The following is a 25,812-nucleotide window of genomic DNA, read 5'->3' on the forward strand; positions in this document are numbered from 1 at the left end:
CTCCTCTGAGAGCATCCCCAAAGGATAGGCAGCCTGCCAGGTGCCCTGGGTGCCGCCTCCTGCCTGCTGCTTTTGTAAACATCCTTATCATCTACACCAGGCCTCCCTGATGGAGTGGGCATCTCAGATTCAGAAGCCGAGAGAGAGAGAGAGAGAGAGAGAGAGAAACAGAGACAGAGAGAGACAGAAAAAGTAACAGAAACTTCTCCCAATCTGTTTTGTGAATGACTTTGTGCTGGGGTCTCCTTCATTGCTTAGCCAGGTTGTTCACAGCTCTACCTTAGCCTTCACTTCCTACTTGCACTGAGCATAGAGACCAGCCCCAGGTGAAACTCAGGTCTTCTTAGCTCTTTTCTGAGCATGCAAGCTCCCTGCGCACGTATGGGGCTTTCTACATTTCCTGGTATCCACAGGTACTTTTGAGTGCTCTAATTTCCAAAAGCATCTCTCTCCTCAGTTTTTCTTCCAGAGCTTTCAGTGCTTCATTGTTTGCCTCAACTATAATTTTTAGCTTCAGGAAGCTGCAAGTTACTTGCCTCACAACGTTTCCAAGCAATGCCTGCCACTCTTCTGCAGCAAGTGGGTTCTGAGTTAGGTGAAACAATGACAAGTGCCTGTGTCAGCCCTTCAGGCAGCCACCAGACTGGTGAGAATACCCACTTCTTTTCGAGTAAGGTGTGCTCTGCCTCCAGAAGCAGAGACCCGGTCCCACGCTCGGAATATGCTGCTGCCTTCAAGATTGGGGGGTAGGAGGAGGGTAAATAGAGTCATCACAAGGCTCTCCTACCATTTTTTATTTTTTTTGAGACAGAGTCTTACTCTGTCGCCCAGGCTGGAGGGCAGTGGCATGAGCTCAACTCACTGCAACCTCCGTCTCTTGGGTTCAAGTGATTCTCCTGCCTCAGCATCCTGAGTAGCTGGGATTACAGGCACCTGCCACTATGCCCAGCTAATTTTTGTATTTTTAGTAGAGACGGGGTTTTATCATGTTGGCCAGGCTGGTCTCAAACTCCTGACCTTGTGATCAGCCTGCCTTGGCCTCCCAAAGTGCTGGGATTACAGGCGTGAGCCACTGCACCCAGCTCCCCTATCATTTTTAAGTTTTTTCTTATTTTTCTTTTTTTAGAGGTAGGGTCTTGCTTGTTCCCCACTGGTCTCGAACTCCTGGTCTCAAGCGATCCTTCTGCTTCAGCCTCTCAAAGTGCTGGGATTACAAGCATGAGTCACCATACTCCGCTTGCCTTTTTCTTGATTCAGCATTTGCTTGGTTGCTGTAAACCTTCGCCTATTTTTCAAAGTTTTGATGAAGTTGGTTGAGACAGTTTTGTTAGATTTTTCAATGTTTCTTTGGGGGACAGGCCCATGGGGCTGTGTACCCCACCATTCTTGCTGACATCCCAGACTTCACTGATTTTTTGCCACCTAATTTCTAAGTACCAATGCATTTCCAGTTTTCCCCCTTTTTCTGCTGTGTTAAGCTATTTTGCCACCTCATTTAGCTGCCCTTAAACTTGGCATTGTTAATAGCTATATTTAGATAAGAAGCAAAAAGCCAAAATGGGCTGAGTGCAGTGGCTCATGACTGTAATCTCAGCACTTTAGGGGGCTGAGGTGGAAGGATCATTTGAGGCCAGGAGTTCGAAACCAGCCTGGGCAACATAGCAAGACCCCGTCTCTACAAAAATGAAAATTAAAAAATTAGCTGGGCATGATGGTATGCCCCTGTGGTCCCAGCTACTTGGGAAGCTGAGGTGGGAGGACTGCTTGAGCCTGGGAGGTTGAGGCTGCAGTGAACCATGAGTGTGCCATTGCACTTCAGCCTGGGTGACAGAGTAAGACCCTGTTTAAATGAATAAACAACTACATGACATTTTTGTAGACTATTTTATAAAACATATTTAAATTTAACCAAATGAAAATGTATCATAGAGGTCTTGGTAAGTTTAGATTGATGCCAGGTACATAAGCAAGGGAAGGAGCTAGAATGATCCATGGCTAATGGGTTATCACCGGAGACACCAGTATGAACTCATGATAAGCTCCATGTCGATGCACCTGGTTACACAGAGAAATATTTAAAGATGTGTGTATATACAAGGTTGGCATGCATGTATAACTTCCTGTTCTGTCAGCTGAGAGGGCCTAGAAGCAACCTGCTCAGTAGCAAAGAGCACCTAGCACCAGAGCTTGGCCTTTAACACCACTCTCCAATGAAACATGGGGCTCCCTTGGAGAAATGGCTGATTCTAGGACTGGAGCAGGAAACATACAAGATGAGCCTGGAATATCTTCTAGTGCCGGTAAGTAAGGAAGTGATAAATGTGTGTGCACATGCGCGCGCGTGCGCGCACACACACACACACACACACACACACTAAAGAGGTTAAGTCAAAGGGACACAGGAGCCAACTGAAAGAGGTCCCAATGGCCAAAGCTGGAACAATTTAAGCAAGAAAACAAAAAAAAAAAATTGGATTATAGCCCAAAGTAAAAAATAAATATTCATGAATCCATACGAATTTGGATTCAAAGGATTAAATAAATAAATGGGGGAGAACACAGATCTCCCATACAGAAGAAATCCAAATAATGTATATAGATACCCTGTCCTTAAGAAGACAAAGCATAACCCCCAACTCCTGAATTAGAGGCTGTGCTTAGTGACTTGCTCTCAAAGGGCACCATGTGGAATCAGAGTAGAAGAGAGTATCTTTATAGTAGAGAAACCTGACAAACACGCCATCAGCCAGATGACCCAGGTCAGCATCAGCAGGGGTAAGTCCTGTTGACAGTGCACGTCCCTGATTCAGTGTGATGGGAATGGCCCTGCACCTCTGTGCTCCTCCTCCCTCAAACCCCAAATCCCAGTCTAGTCATGAGAAAAACATCGGACTAACACCAACTGAGGGACATTCTACAAAATACCTGACCAGTCCTCCTCAAAACTGTCAGGGTCATTGAAAACAGGGCAAGTCCAAGAAAGTGTCACCATCAAAAGGAGCCTACGGAGACTGTGACTAAATTCAGTGTGGTGTCATGGAGGGGGTCCTGGAGCAGAAAGGGGACAGCAGGGAAAGACTGAGGAAATTCAAGTCATGTGTGGACTTTAGTTTATGATAACACACCAGTATTGGGTTCATTCATTGTGACACATGTACCATATTAATGGAAAACATTCATACCAGGGAAGCAGGGGTGGGATGTATGAGAACTCTTCGTACCATCCTTGCCATTTTTATGTCAATTTAAAACTGTTCTAAAATAAAAAGTGTATTTAAAAAAGTGATCCAGTTCAAGACCAACCTGGGCAACATGATGAAACTTTGTCTCTACTAAAAATACAAAAAAATTAGCCAGGTGTGGTGATGTACACCTGTAGTCCCAGCTATGTGGGGGGCTGAAGCAGGAGGATCACTAGAGCCCAGAAGGCTGAGGCTACAGTGAGCTGAGATTGTGATGAGTGAGACCCTGTCTCAAAAAAAAAAAAAAAAAAAAAAAAAAAAAGAGAGAGAGAGAGAGATCCAAAAATTATGCTAGGTTGCAAATCATTTATATAGTATGACTCGATTTTAAGTCATAAAATTGCAGATAAATATGTGGGGGAAAGCCTACAAGTAAGTCTAGTGGGCTTACGGAAATTTGGTTTTTGTTATTTTGATAGCTGGTATTTAAATTTTTTCTAAACAATGAAAACTATAAAGAAAAAATTACCCATAAAAAATTCCACAGTAAATACAGGAGAGTCAATAGCTTTCCTACTAGTAATAAACAGAAACTATAATAAAATGACCACACTCACAATAGCAATAAAAACCTCAACATACCTGACAATAAGTTTAAGAAGAAATGCACCAGACTTTCAACAAGGAAGGGCCATTAAAGGACACAGTGGAAGATGTGCTGTGCTCCTGGACAGGACACTACAACAGTGAAAAGACATCAACTTTGCCATATCCAGTTTTACCTTAGCACACTTTCAATTAAGGTATCGGGAGGATTGAGGGGTGAAAACTTAAGAAAGCAATTCTAAATTTCATCTGAAAAACAAAACAAATGGGAACAGTCAGGCCAAAGCTAAAAAGGGCGAGTAATGAGGAAGAACGGGGAAAGGTACACAAAGCTCAATACTGATGCAGGAGTAAAAATAGATAAATCGGGGGAAGCAAAGAAAAAGCCCCAAACAGGCTGTAGTATATTTTAAAACATAGTCAATGATTTGGCATTTTAAATCTACACTGGGTTGGAACTGACTCATTATTTGGGAAACTATGAAGTTAAATGCCTACTTCCTATCATACACAAAAATAAATTAGAAGCTTATTAAAGTAAAAACAATCATGAAAGGATGATGTTAAAATACATATACAGAGAAGAACAGAGAGCCCAGTGGTGGTGCTGGGGCTCATGGGCCTTGGTGTGTTGCAGAGGTGAAACACTGGATGTGGCCTCATGCATTGACCTGGGACAACTGGCTCGCCATGGTGGAAAAAATCAAATTAGATCTTTGTTGCCACACAAATCACAAAAATGGGGTCCAGACTGAGTAAATGCCTAAACATGAAAAAAAAATCAAAACTTAAATAAGGCTAAAGAAAACAAAGGAGAACACATAAGTCTCATAAATAGGAGTGTGTTGAAAAGAAACACAAACAATACAAATCATACTACGAAATATCTTTTTTTTCAAGACAGCTGATTAGATGCATTTCAAGCATGCCTCATCCACTTAGAAGAACAAAAATGCTATGTAGACAATCACACTTTGAATACATTATCCAAGACAGAACACAGCAGTTCAACAGAAAAGCAAAAGAACACTCCACAATCTAGGAAGAAGGAAAACAGACAGCCTGCATGGCCGGGACAGGCTGGGAACCAGAGTGACTCCCCAGTACTGGAGGGGGTGATATCTCTCTGTGGTCCACTTTCCCACTGGGAGATCATATAATCCAGGCCATAGGAGAGCACCTTAACCCTCCCCAGCCCTGCTCCAGGGAGGGAACACGCCCTGGGTCCCACGTCCTTCCTAAGACCTAAGTAGCTAGAGTAAGATGTCATTGTTGGTCCTAGCTTCTAACAGACTGTGTGGTGCCATGAAACAATGGATTAGGCCTAGGCATCAGGAAAACTTGGGCTGCTGCTTGTGGAACAAGGATGTGAGCAAAGTGTGAGCTCCCACAACTAGAATTGGAAAGCAAGCATGGCATGGGCTGCAGTCACCAGAGTTGAAAGTAGGCACTTTCCGTGGGAATTGAGCAGGACGAGAGTAGCTGTGGAGGCTTGGTCTTGAGCTGGATAGGGGCTCTTATGGCCCAGGGCTGAGTTGTGGGTTAGGTGTGAGTTGCCAGGTCTGACTGAAAAGTGAGTCAGCTGTGACAGCTGGGATGGGGGAGGATGCCTGGATTGGACTGGGGTGTGAGAGGGACACAAGTTCCCCACTCTCCAGCCAAGGCTGTGATCACCGGAACAGGCCTTCACTCGCAGGACCTCAGCATAGTGGCTGTTGCCCTTCACTCAAACATTTCACCAAGGGCCTGGGGATTGCCATGCCATCCCTAGCCCTTCGCCAACGCAGGTGCATGAACTTTCCACTGGGGGGCACTTACCACTCGGGGTCCAGCACAAGTTCACCTGGTCCGGCTATGCCTGCCTTTATCCCCAACAGAGTGCAGGATCCAGGGTCCTGGGGGTTCCACAACCCAATTCAGCACCTGGGACACTCAAGCACTTTTCCAGGGGGGCAGAGGTCAGGCATAAACACCATACCACTACCATCTCAGCTGGCTCCTACCTGCAAGTGCTGCCTGCTGGCCTGGGGGCCGGCTTGCACAGCCCATTGCAACCACTGCCAACACAAATGCACAACACGTGGGACCCAAAAGAGTATCTCACAACCACTGGTACTACCATCACTCAAACCATCCTGGCAGCCGAGGAGCTCAAGAGCCCACTCACCCAACCAGGACATCACTAGTACAAATGGCATCTGAGAAAGCCAACTAGAGGCCCAAGAAGTGGTCTGCCTGGAACCGCCAATACAGGTGCCAGCATATGCTGTCCCAGGGCACAAGGACAGTCATGCTTAGCCCACTAAGAGAGAGTGGCTGAAACCTGAAGAGAGGCCCATCCGGCATTTTAGTCCCTGCAAAACTTTACCACAGCCTCCACCAATACCTACACCCTAACATCCCAAAGAAACCACAGATACCACTAATGCTATTCACAGCCAAAGAAATCATACAGAGTCTTCACTACTGCATGCAATCAGAAACAAAGCCAAAGGGTCCTATCCAACCAACAGAGAGTCACATCTTCAGGAACCCCCACACCCAAATGAAAGTAAATTAAAAAATAAGAAGCAGCAACTGTTACACCAGATGTGCAGAAATCAATGTAAGGACACAGGAAATATGAAAAAGCAAGGTAATATGACACTCTCAAAGGAACACAATAATTCTCCAGCAATAGATCTTAACCAAAAAAGAAATCCTCAATATCCCAGATAAATAATTCAAAATACTGATTTTTAAAGAGGCTCAATGAGATGCAAGAGAAATCTGGAAATCATTACAAAGAACTCAGAAAATTAATTCAGGATGAATTAAAATTAATTCACAAATGAGAAACTTACCAAAGAGATATATATCTCTAAAAACAAAACCCCCGAAACCAACTAAACAGACATTCTGGAACTAAAAAATTCATTGAAGGGGATATAAGATACATTTGAAAGCTTCAACAACAGACTGGGCCAAGCAGAAGAAAAAATTTCAGAACTTGAAGACAGGTCTTTTGGAATCTAGTAGGCAAAATTAAAGAAAAAAGAATAAAAAGAATGAACAAAGTCTTTGAGATGTTTGGGACTATATAAACAGCCAAATTTATAAATTATTGGTATTCCTGAGGTTGAAGAGAGATCAAAAGGCTTAGAAAACCTATTTAACAAAATAGTATATGAAAAATTCCTGTCTAGCAAGAGATTTTGACATCCAAATCCAGGAGGTTCAGCAATCCTCAGGAAAATACGAGGCAAAAAGGACTTTGCCACAGCACATTATAATCAAACTGTCTAAAATTAAAGTTAAACAGCAAATTCTGGCCGGGCGCGGTGGCTCACACCTGTAATCCCAGCACTTTGGGAGTCTGAGGCGGGAGGATCACGAGGTCAGGAGATCGAGACCATCCTGGCTAACACGGTGAAACCCCGTTTCTACTAAAAAAATACAAAAAATTAGCCAGGCATGATGGCAGGCACCTGTAGTCCCAGCTACTCGGGAGGTTGAGGCAAGATAATGGCATGAACCCAGGAGGCAGAGCTTGTAGTGAGCAGAGATCAGGCCACTGCACTCCAGCCTGGGCAACAGAGCGAGACTCCGTCTCAAAAATAAATAAATAAATAAAATAAAAATAAAAAATAAATAAAGAGCAAATTCTAAAGTCTGCAAGAGAGAAGTGTTTAGTCATCTATAAAGGAAACCCCATAAAACAGCAGACTTTTCAGCAGAAACCTTACAAGCCAGAAGAGAATGGAATGACATATTCAAAGTGCTGAAAGAAAAAGCAAACAAACAAAAATGCTGTCAGTCAAGAATTCTATATCCAGCAACACAACCTTCATAAATGAAGGATAAATAAAGTCTTTACCAGACAAGTAAATGATGACTGTATTTGTCACCACTAGACCGGCCCTTCAAGAAATGCTCAAGGGAGTCCTAAACTTGGAAGCAAAAGGATAACATTCACCATCATGGAAACATACAAAAGTATAAAACTCACTGGTAAAGCAATCACACAAAGGAGGAAGTGAAAGTAATCAAATGGCACCACTACAGAACTCCGCCAAACCACAATGACAAACAGAGAAAATGAAAGAAATAATTTATAAAACCAGAAAACAATTAGCAATATGACAGGAACAAAACTTCACAAATCAACATTAACCTTAAAGGTAAATGGATTAAATGTCTATGGCAGAACAACAATCCACTGTATGGATAGACCATATCTTGCTTACTTGTTCTGCTGATAGACAGTTAGGTGTTTCCACCTTTTGGCTATTATGACTAATACCACTATGAATGTCATGTACGAGTTTTTGTGTGGACATATGTTTCCATTTCTGTTGGGTATGTATTAGGAGTGGAATTGCTGGGTCATATGGTAACTCTGTGTTTAACTTTTTGAGAAACTGCCAGACTGGTTTTCACAGTGGCTGCACCATTTACCAATGGCAATGTATGAGGGTTGATTACTTTTATTTTGTAGGAAAGCAGGAAGGAAGATCAGTCCTTGAGCTTTTTACCCAAACCTCCCTGAGAAAACACAATCCTGGAGCTCTTAACAAATAATTAAAACTCTCTGGAGGGATATTTGACTGAGCAACATGGGCCTATGCTGTCTGCACCCAGCAGAGAGCCTCATTTGCAAGTGGCATCTCCCTCTTATAGTAAAAGCTATCCCAGTCAGACCACATGAGCCATGACAGCTGTATCTGTGGCTGAAAGAGGAAGAGCCCCATGGATAGACTGTGGCCTCAGGTCATAGATCAGAGCTGTCCACTCCTCAGTGCGAGTTACTGCAAAGGTGTGCTGTTGCTGTCATTCACCCTCCAAGTGCTGCATACCTATCAGGGTGGCAGGGAATCAGACTGGCTCCCTTCAGAAGCGTGCACAGGTCGGGGGCACACACATGCATACAGTCATGTGCAGCCCAACGGCAATCACCACACCAGCTACCCTTTGTTGAGATCTGCCCCCTACTATCCCATCTGAGCTCCAGTCTCAACAACCTATTTGGCCTCTCCACGTGGGTGCAGCAGAGATGTCCCAGGTTCAACACGTCGGCGTCTTAACTCTCGTTCTGACCTCCCCTCACATCTTGTGAAAACACACCACCCACCCTGCTGCTGGCCCTCAATTGCCCCACTGGCACTCCCACGTCCAGTCCATCTCCAAACCTCATCACCTCCACCTCCTAATATCGCTGGCGTCTGGACCTTTTTATCGTCTCTACTGATTGTTCCCTGCCCCTCATCTGGATGGCAGCAATAGTCTCCTCTGCCTTTTTTCCCCCTACAACCCATTCTCTGCTCAGCACCATGCAATTTGAAAACTTCCTTGCTGAAAACCATTCGGCAGGCATCCAGTTAAAGGTGGCACATCTGTTTCTCTCTGCTCCCTACCAAGATCCCACTAAAATAATGCAAAGGAATTAAGAGGAATAAATCTACAAGAAAAAAGAGATCAGGAGAGGGATTATCACCAGGCAAGAGAGCTCCATATATTTATGAAAGCTGGTGAAGAGCTGGTGGTGAGAAGAGCCATCACCCAGAAGACCCAAGAATGGGAGCTCCGGAATAGGGAGTGCCTGGTATAATGCAAGGCGGAGACGGGGAGCTGAAAGCAGGGAGGGGACATGAATCCAACACATGTACACAGAATAGTCAAGCATCCTCTTAAGGACTCGCCACCCATCACTCCCTACCCCAAACATTCCACACAAGTCTGTCCAGGAGCCCACTCCCCCAGACAAATAATGATGATGATGATGATGGTGATGATAAAATGGACCATGGGATTCTCTCTACAGAAACTGATGGTCTTGGCAAGCTCTCCAACACCCTCCATATTGCTGAACTTGACAGTCACTCCCTAGTCTCTGGCCTTAAGATGTCCTCGAAGAAGAAAACCTGTTCTGTGCTGCTCACTTCACTCTTACTGAGCAAACTCAGGAAGAGTTTACTCAGGTACTTTTTTTTTCTAGCAAAAATGATCTCTATGGGCCTACTATGCTTATAATGCTAGCGAATGAAATTCCAGAGTCTGTCTTTAAAATGCAAGTCTTCATAATTAAAAAAAAAAATTGAATCTAAGAAAGAAATGAAGATGTTCTCTCTGTCCTGCAGCTGTGGAGAAAGAAACATCAATCACAGACCCAATTTGAAAAGTGTTAAATGGGGAACGCTCACGTGAACAGCCATCCTGGTTTCCTGGGAACTGCAAAAACTGGCATGAATATCCTTAACTACTGCACTGTTCTCTCTTCTGTTACCATGAAATTGCCTTTGGAGGTCTTGCGAGACTCCTAGACTGTAGAAGGTATTGCCATGTCCTGTGACAATCATCTTGAAGAAGTCTTGTAATTTTGATAGACTGTCTTACTTGATACATTTTTTGCCCAGGGAATAATGCTAAAATTGGCATGTGTGAATTCCTAACCCATAGAAATACTTACAAGACCTAGCTGTTGAATAAGAAGAGTGTCACTGGCTGTCCCCTCCTTCAGCATTCACAGGACCAGCAAATACAAAGCCCAGGGCTCTTCCAGATGATTACTTAACAGATCCTTTGAAACAGTTTTTCAGTTAAATTGCATTTATCTTTTATCATATACTAAATGTTTACACATATTCCAGTAGGTCTTTTTATGGACTTCATTTTTTTCCATTGATCTATTCTGGTTTTTATTCATACCACTGTGTTTTAGCAACTGTGACTTTAACATTAATATATTTTAGTATCTGGCAGGACTTGGTCTTTTTTAGTGCTTCTCTTAAAAAGTTTTTAGGATTACTATGCATTATTTTTGCATCATAAACTACAGATTAGTTTGTCTAGTTACTAAAAAAACCTTACTGGTATTTTTTGGCATATTTGTTAGGATATTTCTATATTTACATATTAATGTAAGGAGAAGTAACATCTTCATAAAATTGAAGTTTCCAATCTGTCCTATTTTTCACATTGCTCAGATCTTGCACATTATCCATTGTATTATTATAGATATTTTCTTTTTCATTGCACCTTTTCTTCCAATACATTTTCTAACCGGTTGTTTATATTTGGGGAGGTAATTTCTGTATATTAATCTGTGCCTAGTCTTCTTCCAGGTCCCAGTTTTAATAGTTTTTAAGAGTTTTCTTTTAGTTGATTCACTTGGTTTCCTAGGCAGATAATCATACCGTCTTCACCAAATGATGGGTTTGCTTCCTCCTTTCCAGGTTTTAAGCTTGTTTCGTTATTTCATCAACCAGAGTAACCATACATACTAGCAGCAATAGTATCTTTTCTCATCTCTGAGTCTCACAGGGGTGCTTTGGTGTTTCATGCATGAGCTTGCTGTTATTTGTTGGCTTGCGGTGGGTAAATACTGTCAGTCATTGAAGGCTTGGAGGGGTTGCATGATCTGACTGAATCTCAGAGAGATAACGGGGGTAGCATTAGGGCATGGATTGGAGTTGGGGAGTGGGGGACCAGCCAGGAAATTATTACAATGGTAGATGTGGGAGATAACAAAGGCCTGAGCTGAGGTTGTGGAAACGGGAAGAGAGAAAAGGTCTAAGGCCAGGAGAACCATGGCCTGGGGAATGTGAGGTGGGAGAGAGGAAGAGAGGAGGCATGACCGCTGCCTGAGGTACTGGCCATGGCACTGAGCTCCCTCCAGACCCACTGAGTTTGAAGTGTTTGTGGGATAGCCAGGGAAAACTGCCCCTGAGGACTGGAATGCTGGCCTGAGCTCAGGACAGAGAGGAGCTACAATGACCACAACAGCCACATATTGCCAATGATGGACACATCAACCACTCCTGAGGTCTTGCCATGAGCCAGGCACTGGGCCACTGCTTCTCCTCTGAGTGTCACCTGATCCCACGACACCTCTGCGATGCTCTTCATCTGAACACTTTGCACCTTTGCTCCTTTTGCCTGGTGAGCACCCCTTCTCTTCCTCTGCTGGATTTCTCCCGACTCTTAAACACTCTGTTTCTCCTAAATTCTTCAAAGAAGTCTTCCTGATTCCAAGCAGTCCCAGCTGAGGGTCCCTTCTCTTTCTGGCCAGGGCTCGACTGTGATGATTCTAAACACAGGAGGCTGAGAGAAAGGTACGAGGCATTGACTTGCCAAGACCCAAGGGCTCAGATCAAAGCTCCAGAATCAGACTGTATGGGTAAGGAAGGTGGCTGCTTCTCTCGCTGGACAACTGTGCCCCCTCAGGCACGTTTCTTAAAGGCCCCAGGCCTCAGTTTCCTAATCCATAAGATGGGGACAATAGCAGCATCCTAAGTGGTGGTTGGTATTTAATTAGATGTGCTTAGAAAAGCCTAGACATATAGTAAGAACTCGATAAATATTAGCTATTTGTATTGTTAAAGGGATAGAATGCAAAATAAAAAGAGGGAGAGAACGCTCCTAGGTACAGAAAGGAGGATGTCCACAAGGTGGTCAGAACAAAAGTTTAAATTCGGTGAGTTTTTCTTCTAAATCTCGATTACAGCTCCTAATTAACCATGCAGTGAATCACATGTATTGACGCCCACTAAAATTGAAGAAGACTTTTAGGGTAATTTTGTCGCAATTATTTTCTCCTGGCTTTCTCCCTGTAAAGCATGCAGTGTGATTCTTTGTGTGTTGCTCAAGCTCTGGAACTTGGCTGCAGCTAACCAGAGACACCCCGGACAGTGCCAGAAATTTGTGGCTGACATTCACCCCTTCTTCCACGGGTGCCCCCTCAGTATGGCACACTAATCTTCAAAACCTTGATGGGAAATGACAAAATGGCCGTGGTCCTCAGGCATGCAAAGACACTTTCCTGGTGGGCTTTTCCACCGAGAGTGGGGACTCTGCTCATTCACAGGAGCGGGCGTCTGCTCTGCCCGCTAAGCAGAGCTGCTGCTTTGGAGGGTTTGTAGCGCTAGGAGGCTTTGAGGGCTTGTGAAACACTAAATCATTAAAAATCATCAATGATTATAGAAATACTGGAAGGAATTAGATGTGCCAGGGATCTGGTAAATTTTTTAGTAGAAGAATCTCAAAGATTAAGCAATATCATTTAGGAGGAAATGATTGAAAATGAAAAACAAAAAACAAAAGGAACCTCTGAAGCAGAGCTAATCATGGGAGGAGTCCTTTGCTGTAATTAATCGTTACGGCACAACTTTCTTTTTTTTTTTTGAGACAAAGTCTCGCTGTGTTATCCAGGCTGGAGTGCAGTGGCGAGATCTTGGCTCACTGCAAGCTCCGCCTCCTGGGTTCACGCCATTCTCCCGCCTCAGCCTCCTGAGTAGCTGGGACTACAGGCGCCCACCACCGCGCCCGGCTAATTTTTTTGTATTTTTAGTAGAGACGGGGTTTCACCATGTTAGCCAGGATGGTCTCGATCTCCTGACCTCGTGATCTGCCCACCTTGGCCTCCCAAAGTGCTGGGATTACAGGCTTGAGCCACCGTGCCCGGCTGGTACAACTTTCTTAAGGAAGCACCACACAGGGTCTAGGAAAAAATAATGTATGGTAATCAATGTTTAACAATGCAGACAGCCTGAAATCTGTAACATAAATTGTATCCTAAAAGAGCAATAATCAAAATAATACAATATGGCATCTTAATTGCACATTTATTAAACTTTATTTAAATAGAAATTCCCCTTCTGAGAAAAGCAATGAGACTTTTTCAGGGAATGAATGATTGAATGAAATGTAAATTTGATTTCACTCTTTAGTTCTGTCAATTTTTGCTGTAGGTATTTTAAAGTTGTTTTAACAGGTGTAATAAAATTTAGGATTATTATATCTTCTTGATGAATTGGCCCTTTTATCACTATGAAATGTCCCTTTTTATCCAGCAACACTTTTTGTCTTGCAGTTTACACTGATACTAGTCTAGTAATTGGCTTTCTTATGCCTAGTGTTTGCATGGCATATTTTTCCTTACCAGCAGTTGTAATAGAGGGAAAGAGATGAAGAGGAACCATGTGCAGACTCTTAAAGTCTTGCTTAGGAGTGACATGTCACTTTTACTCATGTTCCATTGGCAAGTCACATGGCCAAGTCTGACACCTACCGGGTACGGAGGCACCATCTTCCCTGGACAGGGAGCCACAGACAGCAATACTGTCTTCCACACTTGCCTGCACTTTTTCTGTGTATTTCTTGGAATTTTCTACACTGACAATCATGTCATCTGCAAGTAGAGACAGTCTCAGAGAAGCACTCCAAAACCATCTTAAGCAGAAGAAAAAATGAACATATTCTGCAGTTAAAAATTCTTCTAAGTTTCAGTCTGAAAATGCTGAGTTGAATGCACAGCTGATAAGAATTGTTTTTTATTTGCATTTTATAAAACTTTTAGGAATTCACCTAACGAGCCAAGGACACGATGGTTCCTTGAAGAAGGCGCCTCAATGGCATGTCTTGGGCCCTGCAGTGCATAATGGCTGTGTCTTTTGCTTGTGTGAGTTTGCATGTGTGTGCACACATGTGTGTGTGTGAAGTTGCTGGAGCTGCAGCAAGCAGCTCTGAGGTCCTGTCTGATGTGCATTCCCTGGGGAAATCCCAGCTCTCTGGGTGTCAGCACCAGTCTCTCAAATTGTGGCTTTATAGTTGATTTCTTTTATTTCTTCCAAACTCCATTTATATAAGCTTAAAGGTTTTTCAAGGAAATTGTTATTCTTTGAAAACGTTACTAAATATTTCAGAATATCACATCAAATTGCCTTTTTGCTTTTTGTGTTTCAAATAAGGCTTTTACATGAAACAAACATTTTTAAGAGTATATTTGATCTTGCTGCTTTTTTACCACATGCTATTCTAGTCCTCTGTTTGGAACATAAGAATTATTTCCACAGCAACTAATTACAGTGTAAGTCACAAATGTTGGATTACTATTGCTGATGGGGAATTAGAAGCAACCACCATGCAAATATTAAAAGCTTCTTATTTTTGAAGTTCTCCCAAGAACTAATACAAGCTAATAAAATACAGGGAAGACGTATGCTATATCCAATGTAGATATGAACTTTTCAAGTTGGCTTTATGAGTGCTCGGCTTGACACAAATCTGAAGAGAATTATTTTCTGTCTAATATGTTACACCTTTGTCAAAAATTGGTAAAGCATATTTGTTTGGGTCTATTTCTGGTTTCTCTTTTCTGTTCCATTGATCTAGTACCTATCCCTCTGTCAGTACCACACTCTCTTGATTACTATATGTATAAAGTTTTAATATCAGGTGGAGTTATTCCTTCCATCTTATTCTTCTTCAAAATGGTTTTAGTTATTCTAAGCCCTGTGCCTTTTCATCTACATTTTAGACTAAGCTTCTCTGTGTCTACAAAAACCTTGTTTGGGTTTTAACAGGAATTGCACTATAAACCTACAGACCAATTTTGGAAGAACTGACATTATTTGTATGTTGAGTTTTCCATACCATGAACATGGTATTTCTCTTGAATTCTTTGATTCCTTTCATCAGCATTTTATACCTTTAGGCATACATATGTTGTATATGTTTTGTTAACTGAAATTTAAGTACTTTATTATTTTTGGAGTGAATTTTTTTTTTTTTTTTTTTTGAGATAGTTTTGCTCTTGTTGCCCAGGCTGGAGTGTAGTGGCTCAATCTCAGATCACTGCAACCTCCACCTCGTGGGTTCAAGTGATTCTCCTGCCTCAGTCTCTCGAGTAGTTGAGATTACAGGCATCCATCACTACAACTGGCTAATTTTCTGTTTTTTTAGTAGAGACGGGGTTTCATCATGTTGGCCAGGATGCTCTCGAACTTCTGACCTCAGGTGATCCACCCACCTTGGCCTCCCAAAGTACTGGGATTACAGGTATGAGCCATCATGCTTGGCCATCTTTGGAGTGATTATTAATGGCATTGTGTTTTAAATTTTGATTTCTGCATGTTCATTGTCAATTTATAGAAATGTGACCAATTTTTGTGAGCTGATTTTGGGACTTGCAACCTTGGTGAACTTACTTATTAATTCTAAGGGTTAAAAACAATTCTTTTTGCCTGTTCTGTGGGATTTTCCACATAGACAATCATGTCATCTGCAAAGAGAGACAGTTTTATTTCTTCCTTTCCAATCTATATGTCATTTCCTTTTTTTTATCTTGTGCAGTGGCTAGAACTTCAATATGCAATATTAACAAGTTGTTCCTGATCTTAGGGGGAAGGCATCTTTCACCATTAAAATATGCTATTGGGGCCTGGGTGTGGTAGCTCATGCCTGTAATCCCAGCACTCTGGGAGGCCGAGGCAGGCAGATCACTTGAGGTCAGGAGCTCGAGACCAGCCTGGCCAACATGGTGAAACCCCGTCTCTACTAAAAATACAAAAATTAGCTGGGCGTGGTGGCAGGTGCCTGTAATCCCAGCTACTCTGGAGGCTGAGGCAGGAGAATCTCTTGAACCTGGGAGGCGGAAGTTGCAGTGAGCCGAGATTGCACCTCTGCACTCCAGCCTGGGACACAGAGAGAGACTCTGTCTCAAAAAAAAAGAGAAAAAAAAAAAAAAAAAAATCTCCAGGAAAGCCATCTGAGCCTGAGGGTTTCTTTTTCAGGAACTTTTAAGGGACAAACTCAATTTCTTTAATAGTTATAGGAATATTTAGGGTATCCATTTCATCTTAGATTTTGGTAGTTTGTGATTTTCAAGAAATTGGTCCATTTCTTCTAAATTGTTGAATTGTTATAGTATTCCCTTTTTATCCTTTTGATGTCTGCAGAATCTATGGTGATATCTCCTATTTCGTTCCTGATATTGATGATTTACATCATCTATTTTCATTTTTTGTCACCCTTGCTAGAGTTTATCAATTTTACTGATTTTTCAAAGAACCAGTTTTTTTCATTGATTTCCTCTATTGTTTTCTGCTTGTCAATTTCATTGATTTCTGTTGTTTATTATTTCATTCCTTCTGCTTGCTTTGGGTTTATTTTGCTCTTCTTTTTCAAGTTTCTTGAGATAGAAACTTATTGACTTGAGATCTTTCCTGATTTCTAATGTAAGCATTTCATGCTATACATTTCCCACTTTACCTATATCCTTCGCCCAGTACTTTGACAAAAATGCTTTGCTGTAATACTTGGTTAGCAACAGCCAGAGTAGCTTTGGGCCCACTGAAGAAAGTAACACTTGTGATCTAATCACCAACACTCGCACTGAATTGCAGAGAGATTCTCTCATGCATTCTAAGGGAGGAAATCCAGGACACCTATTTCATCCAAGCGCTAAGGTAGCAACAAAGCTCAAAGGTTAACCAAGAAGCAAAATGGTCTTCCTGCCTGAACTAAAACCATCTTCTAAGACTTTCTGTATCTCTGGAGAGAGAGCAGGGGTGTTATTAAATTTATTACATACTTTAAAAATTCTATATTGTCTTATATCCCAACTGGAAGGAAAGCGAAAGTGAGAAAAAAGGACACCTTCTGGGAGGAGGGACACAGAGAAAGGCAGGCAAGTAAAACACTCCAGGGTGCACCTGTGTTCAGGTGTAGAGGAGGGGCAGGGACAGAGAGTAAATGACAAGTCCACAAAACCATGCTCAACACCCATCCCCATCAAGGAAATGCAAGTCACAGCTCAATGAGATACCACTTCACACTCACAGGATGGCTAGAATCAAAAAGACAGGTAATACGAAGTATTGGTGAGAATGTGGAGAAGCTTGAACCCCATATACTTATGGGAATGTAAAACGGTGCAGCATTTTTGGAAAAGTATTTAGCAGGTCATGGAAAAGTTAAATATGGGTACCACTGAATTGCACATTTTAAATGATTAAGACAGTAAATTTTATGTGACAGGTATTTTACCACAATGAAAAAAGTTAAACATAGAATTATTTTATGACCCAGCATGTCTACTCCTAGGTATATACTCAGGATAAATTTAAATGTATGTCTGCACAAAAACTTGCACACAGACCAGGGGCAGTAGCTCACACCTGTAATCCCAGCACTTTGGGAGGCCAAGGAGGGAGGATCGCCTGAGCCCAGGAGTCTGAGGCCAGCCTAGGCAACATAGGAAGACAATCTCTACCAAAGAGAAGAAAAAAAAATCTAACCAGGCATGGTGGCATGTGCCTGTGGTCTCAGGTACTCAGGAGGCTGAGGTGGGAGGACTGTTGAGTCCAGCAGGAGGTCGAGGCTGGAGTAAGCTGTGAGTGGCAGTGAACCACTGCACTCCCACTAAGGGTGACAGATCGAGATCTTATCTCAGAAACAAAACAAAACAAAACAAAACCTCAGCCGGATGTGGTGGTTCACGCCTGTAATCCCAGCACTTTGGGAGCCCGAGGCGGGCAGGTTGCTTTGTAATCAGGAGTTTGAGATCAGCCTGGCCAACATGGCAAAACCTCATCTCTACTAAAAATACAAAAATTAGGCTGGGCGCAGTGCCTCATGCCTGTAATCCCAGCACTTTGGGAGGCCAAGGCAGATGGATCATTTGAGGTCAGGAGTTCAAGACCAGCCCGGCCAATATAGTGAAACTCTGTCACTACTAAAGTTACAAAAATTAGCTGGGTGGCAGTGGCACACGCCTGTAATCCCAGCTACTTGGGAGGCTGAGGCAGGAGAATCTCTTGAGCCTGGGAGACAGAGGTTGCAGTGAGCCGAGATTGTGCCATTGCACTCCAGTCTGGGCGACAGGGTGAGGCCCTGTCTAAAAAAAAAAAAAAAAATCAGCCAGGCATGGTGGCATGTACCTGTGGTCCCAGCTACTCAGGAGGCTAAGGCTGGAGAATCACTCAAACCTGGAAGGCAGAGGTTGCAGTAAGCCAAGATCATGCCTTTGGTCTCCAGCCTAGGCGACAGAGTGTGACCCTGTCTCAAAAAAAAAACCAAAACCAAAGCCAAAACCAAAACCAAATCTATATACAAACATGCATAATGCATTGTTCATAACTGACAAAAAGTAGAAACAACCCAAATGTCCATTGAAGGACATCTGATGAATAGATAAATACATGGATTATTTGCTTATTTATATTGAAATATATAGAATATATTATTCCATATAATAGAATATTTTTCAGCCATAAAAAGGAATGAAGTACTGTTACCTCCTACAGCATGGATATACCTTGAAAAAATACTATGTTCAGTAAAAGAAGCCAGATACAAAAGGTTCCCTGTTATACAATTTCATTAATGTGAAGTGTCCAGAATAGGTAAATCTAGAGACAGAAAGTAGATGAGTGGTTTCCAGGGCTGGAAGGCGGGGTGAATTGGGAGTGGTGGTTAATGGGCATGAGGCTTCTTTTCAGGGTGATGGAAATGTTCTGGAATTAGATAGCGGTGACTGTAACTTTATTTTTTGAGAGACAGGGTCTTACTCTGTCAAGGCTGGAGCTCACTGCAGCCTCAACCTGGGCTCAAGCAATCCTCTCTTCTTAGCCTCTCAAGCAGCCAGGACTACAGGACAGGCGTGTGCCACCTCATCTGGCTAATTTTTTAAAAATTTTTTTTGTAGAGATGGGAGTCTTGCAATGTTGCCCAGGCTGGACTCAAACTCCTGGCCTCAAGTGATCCTCTCCTCTTTGCCTCCCCAAATGCTGGGATTATGGGCATGAGCCACTGTGCCAGGCCAATTGTAACCTTAAAAGGGTGAATTCTGTAGTCTGTGAATTATATCTTGATTTTAAAAGATGGTGAGAGCTTGGGAGAAGGATGTTTTCCCAGGAGCGGGGGCACAGAGACCAGGAGAAAGCACCGGGACAGGCAGGGACCAGGGCTGCCGCACACCCACAAAGACCCGGTGCAGTCTCTGACTTGTCCCTTGCTGGGGGTGGGGTCTCGCTGCTGTTGCTGGCCCTGGACCTTGGAGCCAGAAACATCCTGGAGGCAATCATTGTCTTAGATGTGAGGAGTTCTGGGCTTCAAATACAAATAAAGGCCTATGTAGGTAAAATGAAAGTTTGTTTTAAGAAGCAAGAAAGAGCTGGCAGTGAGAAAGTATAGGGAGTAAGTGTAGATTTCTTTTGTATAAGCAATAAACGAGGTCTTCAACCAGGTTGAAGACAGGATTTCTTTCTAGGGTTCTATTTAGGGGAATCCTAAAGCAGGTTTTTTGTCCCCCAGTAGAGGGGAACGAGGAAATCAACAAGGATATATTAACAATGCTAGAGTAAACATGGAAAATAAAAGGAATATGGATGAAGGCTGCCATGTAAGGCTGGGCTGGTTGTACACCGCACAGCTGTGGGAGGAACCAGGCACACAGGTCTAGACACGTGGCAACTCCTGGAGATCTACACTGCACACTCCTTATCCTGGCAATAGAGAAGCTCCCTCCTTTGAGACAGGAGCCATTGGAGAGAGGGAGGAGGGTACATGGAGACACTGAGGCAGGGTGGAAGGGAGTTCAGAAGCCCCTGTCTTAGGCTTTCTACTTTGTCATTTAAGTAAGAGGGGAGGTTCTTTTTGGAGATTAAGAGAGAATGGTAGTTATTTGTGGGAGATCAAAAAAGTCTGGAGCAACAAGAGAAGACAGGAAGTCGAGAATATTAAGGGCTTCTCTGAGTCCACATGGCCTGAATTTCTATTGGACTCAGCTGCCACCACCTTGCAACTTCTTCCAGCACCTGGGGTGGGGTAAGTGGTGAGCAAGTAATGGGAATCACTCAGGGCTGGAAGCCAGAGAGCAGGCAGAAGTCAGAGGAGCACAGCTTCCTAAGGGGGCAGCTGATGGGGCTGAGCAGAGAGAAGAATGGGTCTGTGTGTGTCCTGGGATCCATCCTGGGACCTTTCCGGAGTGCCCAGGAGGAGCTGGAGCTGACTGGGTCTCCGTGCTTTTGGAGCTCAGTGGGGTACAGGCAAGACTGGCTAAGTGACAGACCTGGAAAGAGATGCCAGGAGGAAGGCCACTGGCAGAGTTGTGAGTGAGGCTAGCGAGGACCCGGTGCAGATCTGGGCATTCAGAGGTGGAGAGTTGGAGTCCCAGAGTGGGCCCTGACTGGGGTGGAGGCCACTCGTGTGAAAGGACCGGGTCACAGAGGGTAGGGTGCAGGGTCTGAGGATGAGGGAAGAGGATGGGAGAGAACAAGAAGATGCCCTGGATATGGGGTGAGAGGCAGGACCCAGTGCTCAAGAGCTGGCCTTGGCTCCTGCTGCCCTGGACCCCACCATGTGCCGTGCTCGTCACATCCACCCAGTACAGTGCCTCTTCCTGGGCTGGGCAAACACTTCATTATTCTTTGCTTTTCTCACTTTCCCTGCTGTCACTATAAACACAATTTCACAGCTACTCCAAAGTCCAGTTGAGTGTACAGTAACATTCTCAATCCCTGGTATATAAAATATTTCTTCCTGAATTTTGTCATTCAAGTAAGAGTCCTGTGGTGGTAGCCTTTTTGGAGAGATTTTCTGATTCAAACGCAAGTGTGAGTTCTATACTATTTGTTCATTTATTTGACAAATCCTTTGTGAGTCCCCACCCTTTGTGGAGCACAGTAGGGACCAGAGTGGATGAGGTCTCGGCCCCTGGGCGCTGATGCTGCAGCAGGATGAACAGTAGAGCAATACATGAGAATGTGCATCGCACCAGAGATGAGTGGAGACCAGAGAGGAGTGGCAGTGTGCCCAGCATCAGGGGAGGGTGGTCAGGGGAGGGCTCTGAGGAGATGCCGGGAGGGCCCACTTGGATAAGGTGGTGGAGGGAGACACACGGACATTTGGGGAAAGAGCTTCCTGAGCCCCAGGGCAGGAAAGGCCGGAGTGAGGCGGGTAACTGGTGTGCTCAAGACCAGCCAGGGTGGCTGAAGAGGGAGCACAGGGAGAGTGGGTGGCAACCAGGCCAGAAAGCAGCCAGAGCCCTTGCAGGTCCCCCTGCCTTCAGCAAAGACAGAGGCAGAGACAGCACATGGGAAGGGGAGTGCAGGGGCTTAAGAACGCAGGGAATGCAGGGGGCCGGCCTAGTGAGGGGACAGACCCCCCCCCCCACCTGCTTAGGACTCTGCTCCTCTGAATTCTCCCCTCTGGCTTCCACCCCTGAGGGACCCCCCGATCCGCTTCCTCATCTCCCACCCCGTAGGTGCTGGGCAGCCTTTCTGTGTGACGTCATGAGGGTGAACAGGTGTCAGGAGATGAGTTGGGAGGGGAAGCGTAGGGAGGGGTGAGGGGGCTGCAGGGGGAGCAGAAGAGGCCCAAGGTGATGGGAAGGTGGCGCCTGCAGCTGCTGAGGAAGGGGACGGTGACTCAGACACAGGGACCTTCCACCAGCCAGCACACCCTCCCCCCCCTCCTCAAAGGGGCACTGATGCGCCTGGCCCGGTGAACACCTGCCATGTATACACCTAACACAGTAATCACTCCTCCTTTTTTCTGGAGTAGAATCTCTCCACCTCCCTTGCAGCTGGTGCAGCTGCATGACCTGCTCTAGAAAGTGGGGTGTAGCTGTTGTCTGCACGGGGCTCTGCAAGAGCCCCTTGACTTTCCTGGGCAGAGGAGAGGGGTGAGAGGAGAGCCTCACACCTGTCTCTCCATCCTGCTTTGGAGACTGGAGCAGGTATTCCACAAGGAGGAAGAGAAGCCAACGTCCTGAGAATATGATGCAGAAGGACGGGCCTGGGACGACCCTGCCAAGCTGCCCAACAAAACCCGAGCCCATCTGCCTCTGGAATTCTCCAAGAGTGTAAGCCACTCAGGCAGGGTCTTTCACCTGCAGCTCAAGAAGCCCCTGGCCCACAGAAGGGCTGGGGTGTGAGTAGGCAGCAAGCACCTTGCTCTCCTCGGAGGGCAGCAGCTCACAGCCAGCACCGTGGGCTCACTCTTTCCATGTTGCTCACCTGTAGGGTGCAGGACTCGCTGGTTATTTTATCATTTCTATTATATTTTCTAGGAATGGACTTCTTTTTTAGTGGAGAAGAATCATCCCTTCTTTCACAATTAGGTAACTCATGGCATCCTAGTTATCTACTCTTCTTTTCAAAATGATTAACTACTAGCCACATACACAAAAAAATATATAATTTCTGTCTTATGAAAGTAGCCTTGGAATAATTCAGGCTTTTAAACTCATATTGGCCTTCCTGCAGATCTGATAATATTGTGAGTTCATAGAGCTTACCACTGTGAAGTCAGAGTAGAAAATACATCATCTCTTTCAGATTCCTGGAATAACTTCAGAAGTTCTGGATCCCCAGATAAATGTGCAAGAATGCGCAATTCAATCTGTGAAAAGTCTGTGAGATACAGTTCTGCATTAATTTAGAATTTGCCAGCAATGTTCCTCATGGTTGCTGCCCACCCCGGCCACCCTCAGACTCTCCTGACTGTAGCCTCAGGGTCCACGTCCCCGCCTCCCATCTCCCAGGGTCTTCTGGCCTCAGTGTCAGGAGGTGAGAAATGAAATGGGGAGGCTCGCACAAGGTGAGGAGGCTCAGGAGTGAGTAAGAATGTGTGCGTGGAGGGGAGTTGTTGTTATAAATAGGATGACCAGTTACCTTATAGGCCTCATCAACAAAGTGACATTGAGCAAAGGCATGGAGGAGGCAAAGGAGTGCACTAAGATGGTCTCTGGGGAAGAGGAATGGCTGGGCAAGGGCCTGGAGTGGAGGTCATACTGAGCTGGGAGAAGCAGGGCCGGGCAAGGCTGCAAAGAGCAGGGCAGACAAAGCACAGGGGTGGGGACCAAGGGTATCTGGGATTTAGATATGGTGATGAGGGGACACTGGAAGCAAAACTTGTTATTATGTACTGTGCCTTAGAATTTATTTGAAAGAGGCCGGCTGCAGTGGCTTATGCCTGTAATCCCAGTACTTTGGGAGGCCAAGGTGGGCAGATCACCTGAGGTCAGGAGTTCAAGACCAGCCTGACCAACATGGTGAAACCCTGTCTCTACTAAAAATACAAAAATTAGCCAGGCGTGGTGGTGCACACCTGTAATCCCAGTTACTTGGGAGGTTGAGGCAGGAGAATTGCTTGAACCCAGGAGGCAGAGGTTGCAGTGAGCCAAGATCGCACCATTGCACTCCAGGCTGGGCCACAAGAGCGAGACGCTGTTTCAAAAAAAAAAAAAAAAAAGAATTTATTTGAAAGAATGAATTCCATAAGTACCTTTGAATTGTTCAATTTCTAAACCATTGAACTCTATGAAAATGCATAAAGTAAGCTACAGAAACGTACCTGCTGCTAGAAAGGTGTGGCCTTTGGATGAAACAAACATGGCCCTCGGGGAGATTGTGAGAATTTTGTCTTCTTTACCTGAATTGTTATTTCAAGAGCATTTAGTGACTTTGGTCATGAACTGACTCATAGCTATTCCTCAATACAATATTATTTGAATATTATTCTAAAGTCAAGAGTTAAGATTTAAAATTTTTCTGAATGTTTTTATGAATTTAATGTTTTTTAGAGATGGGGGTCTCACTTTGTTGCCCAGGCTGGAGTGCAGTGGCACAATCATAGCTCACTGCAGCCTTGTACTCCAGGGCTTAAGCAATATTCCTGCCTCAGCTTCCCAAAGCAAGCTGGGACTACAGGTGCACACCGCCATCACCAGCTCATTTTTAAGTTTCTTATAGAGACAGGGTCTCACTATGTTGCCCAGGCTAGTCTCAAACTCCCAGACTTAAGCAATCCTCCTGCCTTGGCCCCACAAAGTACTAGGATTACAGGTGTGAGCCATGGTGCCTGGCCTTATTAATGTAACTTAAAAATAACATATTACTACTGAAAGTTAACTAGGTTTTCTGTCTTTTTAAAATTTTCTGTTTTGTCTAGAATTCTTAGTGAAGAAAAGAAAAAGTCAAATGTTGACAACTGAATGCATTCCAGTAAAAGCAATCTTGAAACTCTCTGAGCCTCACTGATTGAAGGTCTATGTGGGAAGCACAATTGTGATTTTCCCACTGAAGACATTTTAAAGGGGCAGCAGGGGATGAAGCTGCTCAGGATCCCTCTCCATGGACCCTATTTCAGGGCAGTCACATGTATTTTAGAAAAGACTACTCATCGGGGTGGGGAGCAGTAGCTCACACCTGTAATCCCAGCACTTTGGGAGGCCGAGGTGGGAAGATCACTTGAGCCCAGGAGTTTGAGACCAGCCTGGGCAACATGATGAAACCTCATCTCTACTAAAAATGCAAAAAATTAGCTCGCCGTGGTGGTGTATGCCTGTAATCCCAGCTACTAGGGAGGCTGAGGCAGGAGAATCGCTTGAACCCAGGAGGCGAAGGTTGCAGTGAGCTGAGATCATGACATTGCACTCCAGCCTGGGCAACAGAGCGAGACTCTGTCTCAAAAAAGAGAAGAGAAGAGGAGAGGCGAGAAGAGGGGAGGGGAGGGGAGGGGAGGGGAGAGGAGAGAAGAGACAAGACTGCTCATCGGGTTTCACTGCTTTGCCAGGACCTTCTTGCACAGCAGGGCCCCCGAGAGAAGGGCAGGAGCACCACTGCCAAGGGGAGGACGTGTACAGGGCATGGGCAGCAGAACTCTCATTTGCTCAGATTTGAACTTTTTCTTTTTTAGAAATGTACCCATCAGCATTACAGCAGAATAGTTTAAAAGAAAGACGAGTGTTAGTGTGCTTTATAATGTGCTCTTAGACTCTTTTTAAGAGTGTCAGTGTGCTTTTATAAACATTTCCAGTAATGTTCAGACTTTAATAAGCATCAGTGCTATTATATATTTGTTTTTTCTTTATTGGGAGGCTGGTGGGGGAGAGATGGTAGGAGGAAAGCTACTTTCCTGATATAATTATCATCTATTTCCACTTGTAAACTGCTAACAGGGAGGTACCATATCACTTTAGCTGTTTTTTATTTTTTCAATGTATATTTAAATCCTGGTGATGCAAATACAAAGAACTTCAGGAAGGTGAAGCAGTTAGTTCTACAGAAAATCAATGACAAGTAACCTTTTTAAAAATTCTAAAAACGGCACAGTGGCTCACACCTGTAATCCCAGCACTTTGGGAGGCTGAGGTGGGAGGATCACTTATGCCCAGGAGTTTGAGACCAGCTTTGGCAACATGGCAAAGCCTCATCTCTACAAAAAATACACACACACACAAATTAGCCGGGTATGGTGGTGC

The 25,812-nt window shown here is 44.3% G+C and overlaps 1 protein-coding gene across 2 annotated transcripts in view; it reads right to left on the reverse strand.

Moving 5' to 3' along the window:
• LOC112625371 (DNA polymerase nu) overlaps nt 1-25,812 on the reverse strand; it is a 169,638-nt gene that overhangs the window by 26,302 nt on the left and 117,524 nt on the right. For both annotated transcript variants that reach the window (XM_025386644.1, XM_025386645.1), the window contains 2 exons: nt 23,904-23,981; nt 22,846-22,960 (listed from right to left, as the gene is read on the reverse strand). In XM_025386644.1, the coding sequence (XP_025242429.1) occupies nt 22,846-22,960; nt 23,904-23,981 (193 nt within the window). The remainder of the gene's footprint in view (nt 1-22,845; nt 22,961-23,903; nt 23,982-25,812) is intronic.

Source organism: Theropithecus gelada, chromosome 5 (genome assembly GCF_003255815.1).
Source record: "Theropithecus gelada isolate Dixy chromosome 5, Tgel_1.0, whole genome shotgun sequence".
Classification (NCBI taxonomy): Eukaryota; Metazoa; Chordata; class Mammalia; order Primates; family Cercopithecidae; genus Theropithecus; species Theropithecus gelada.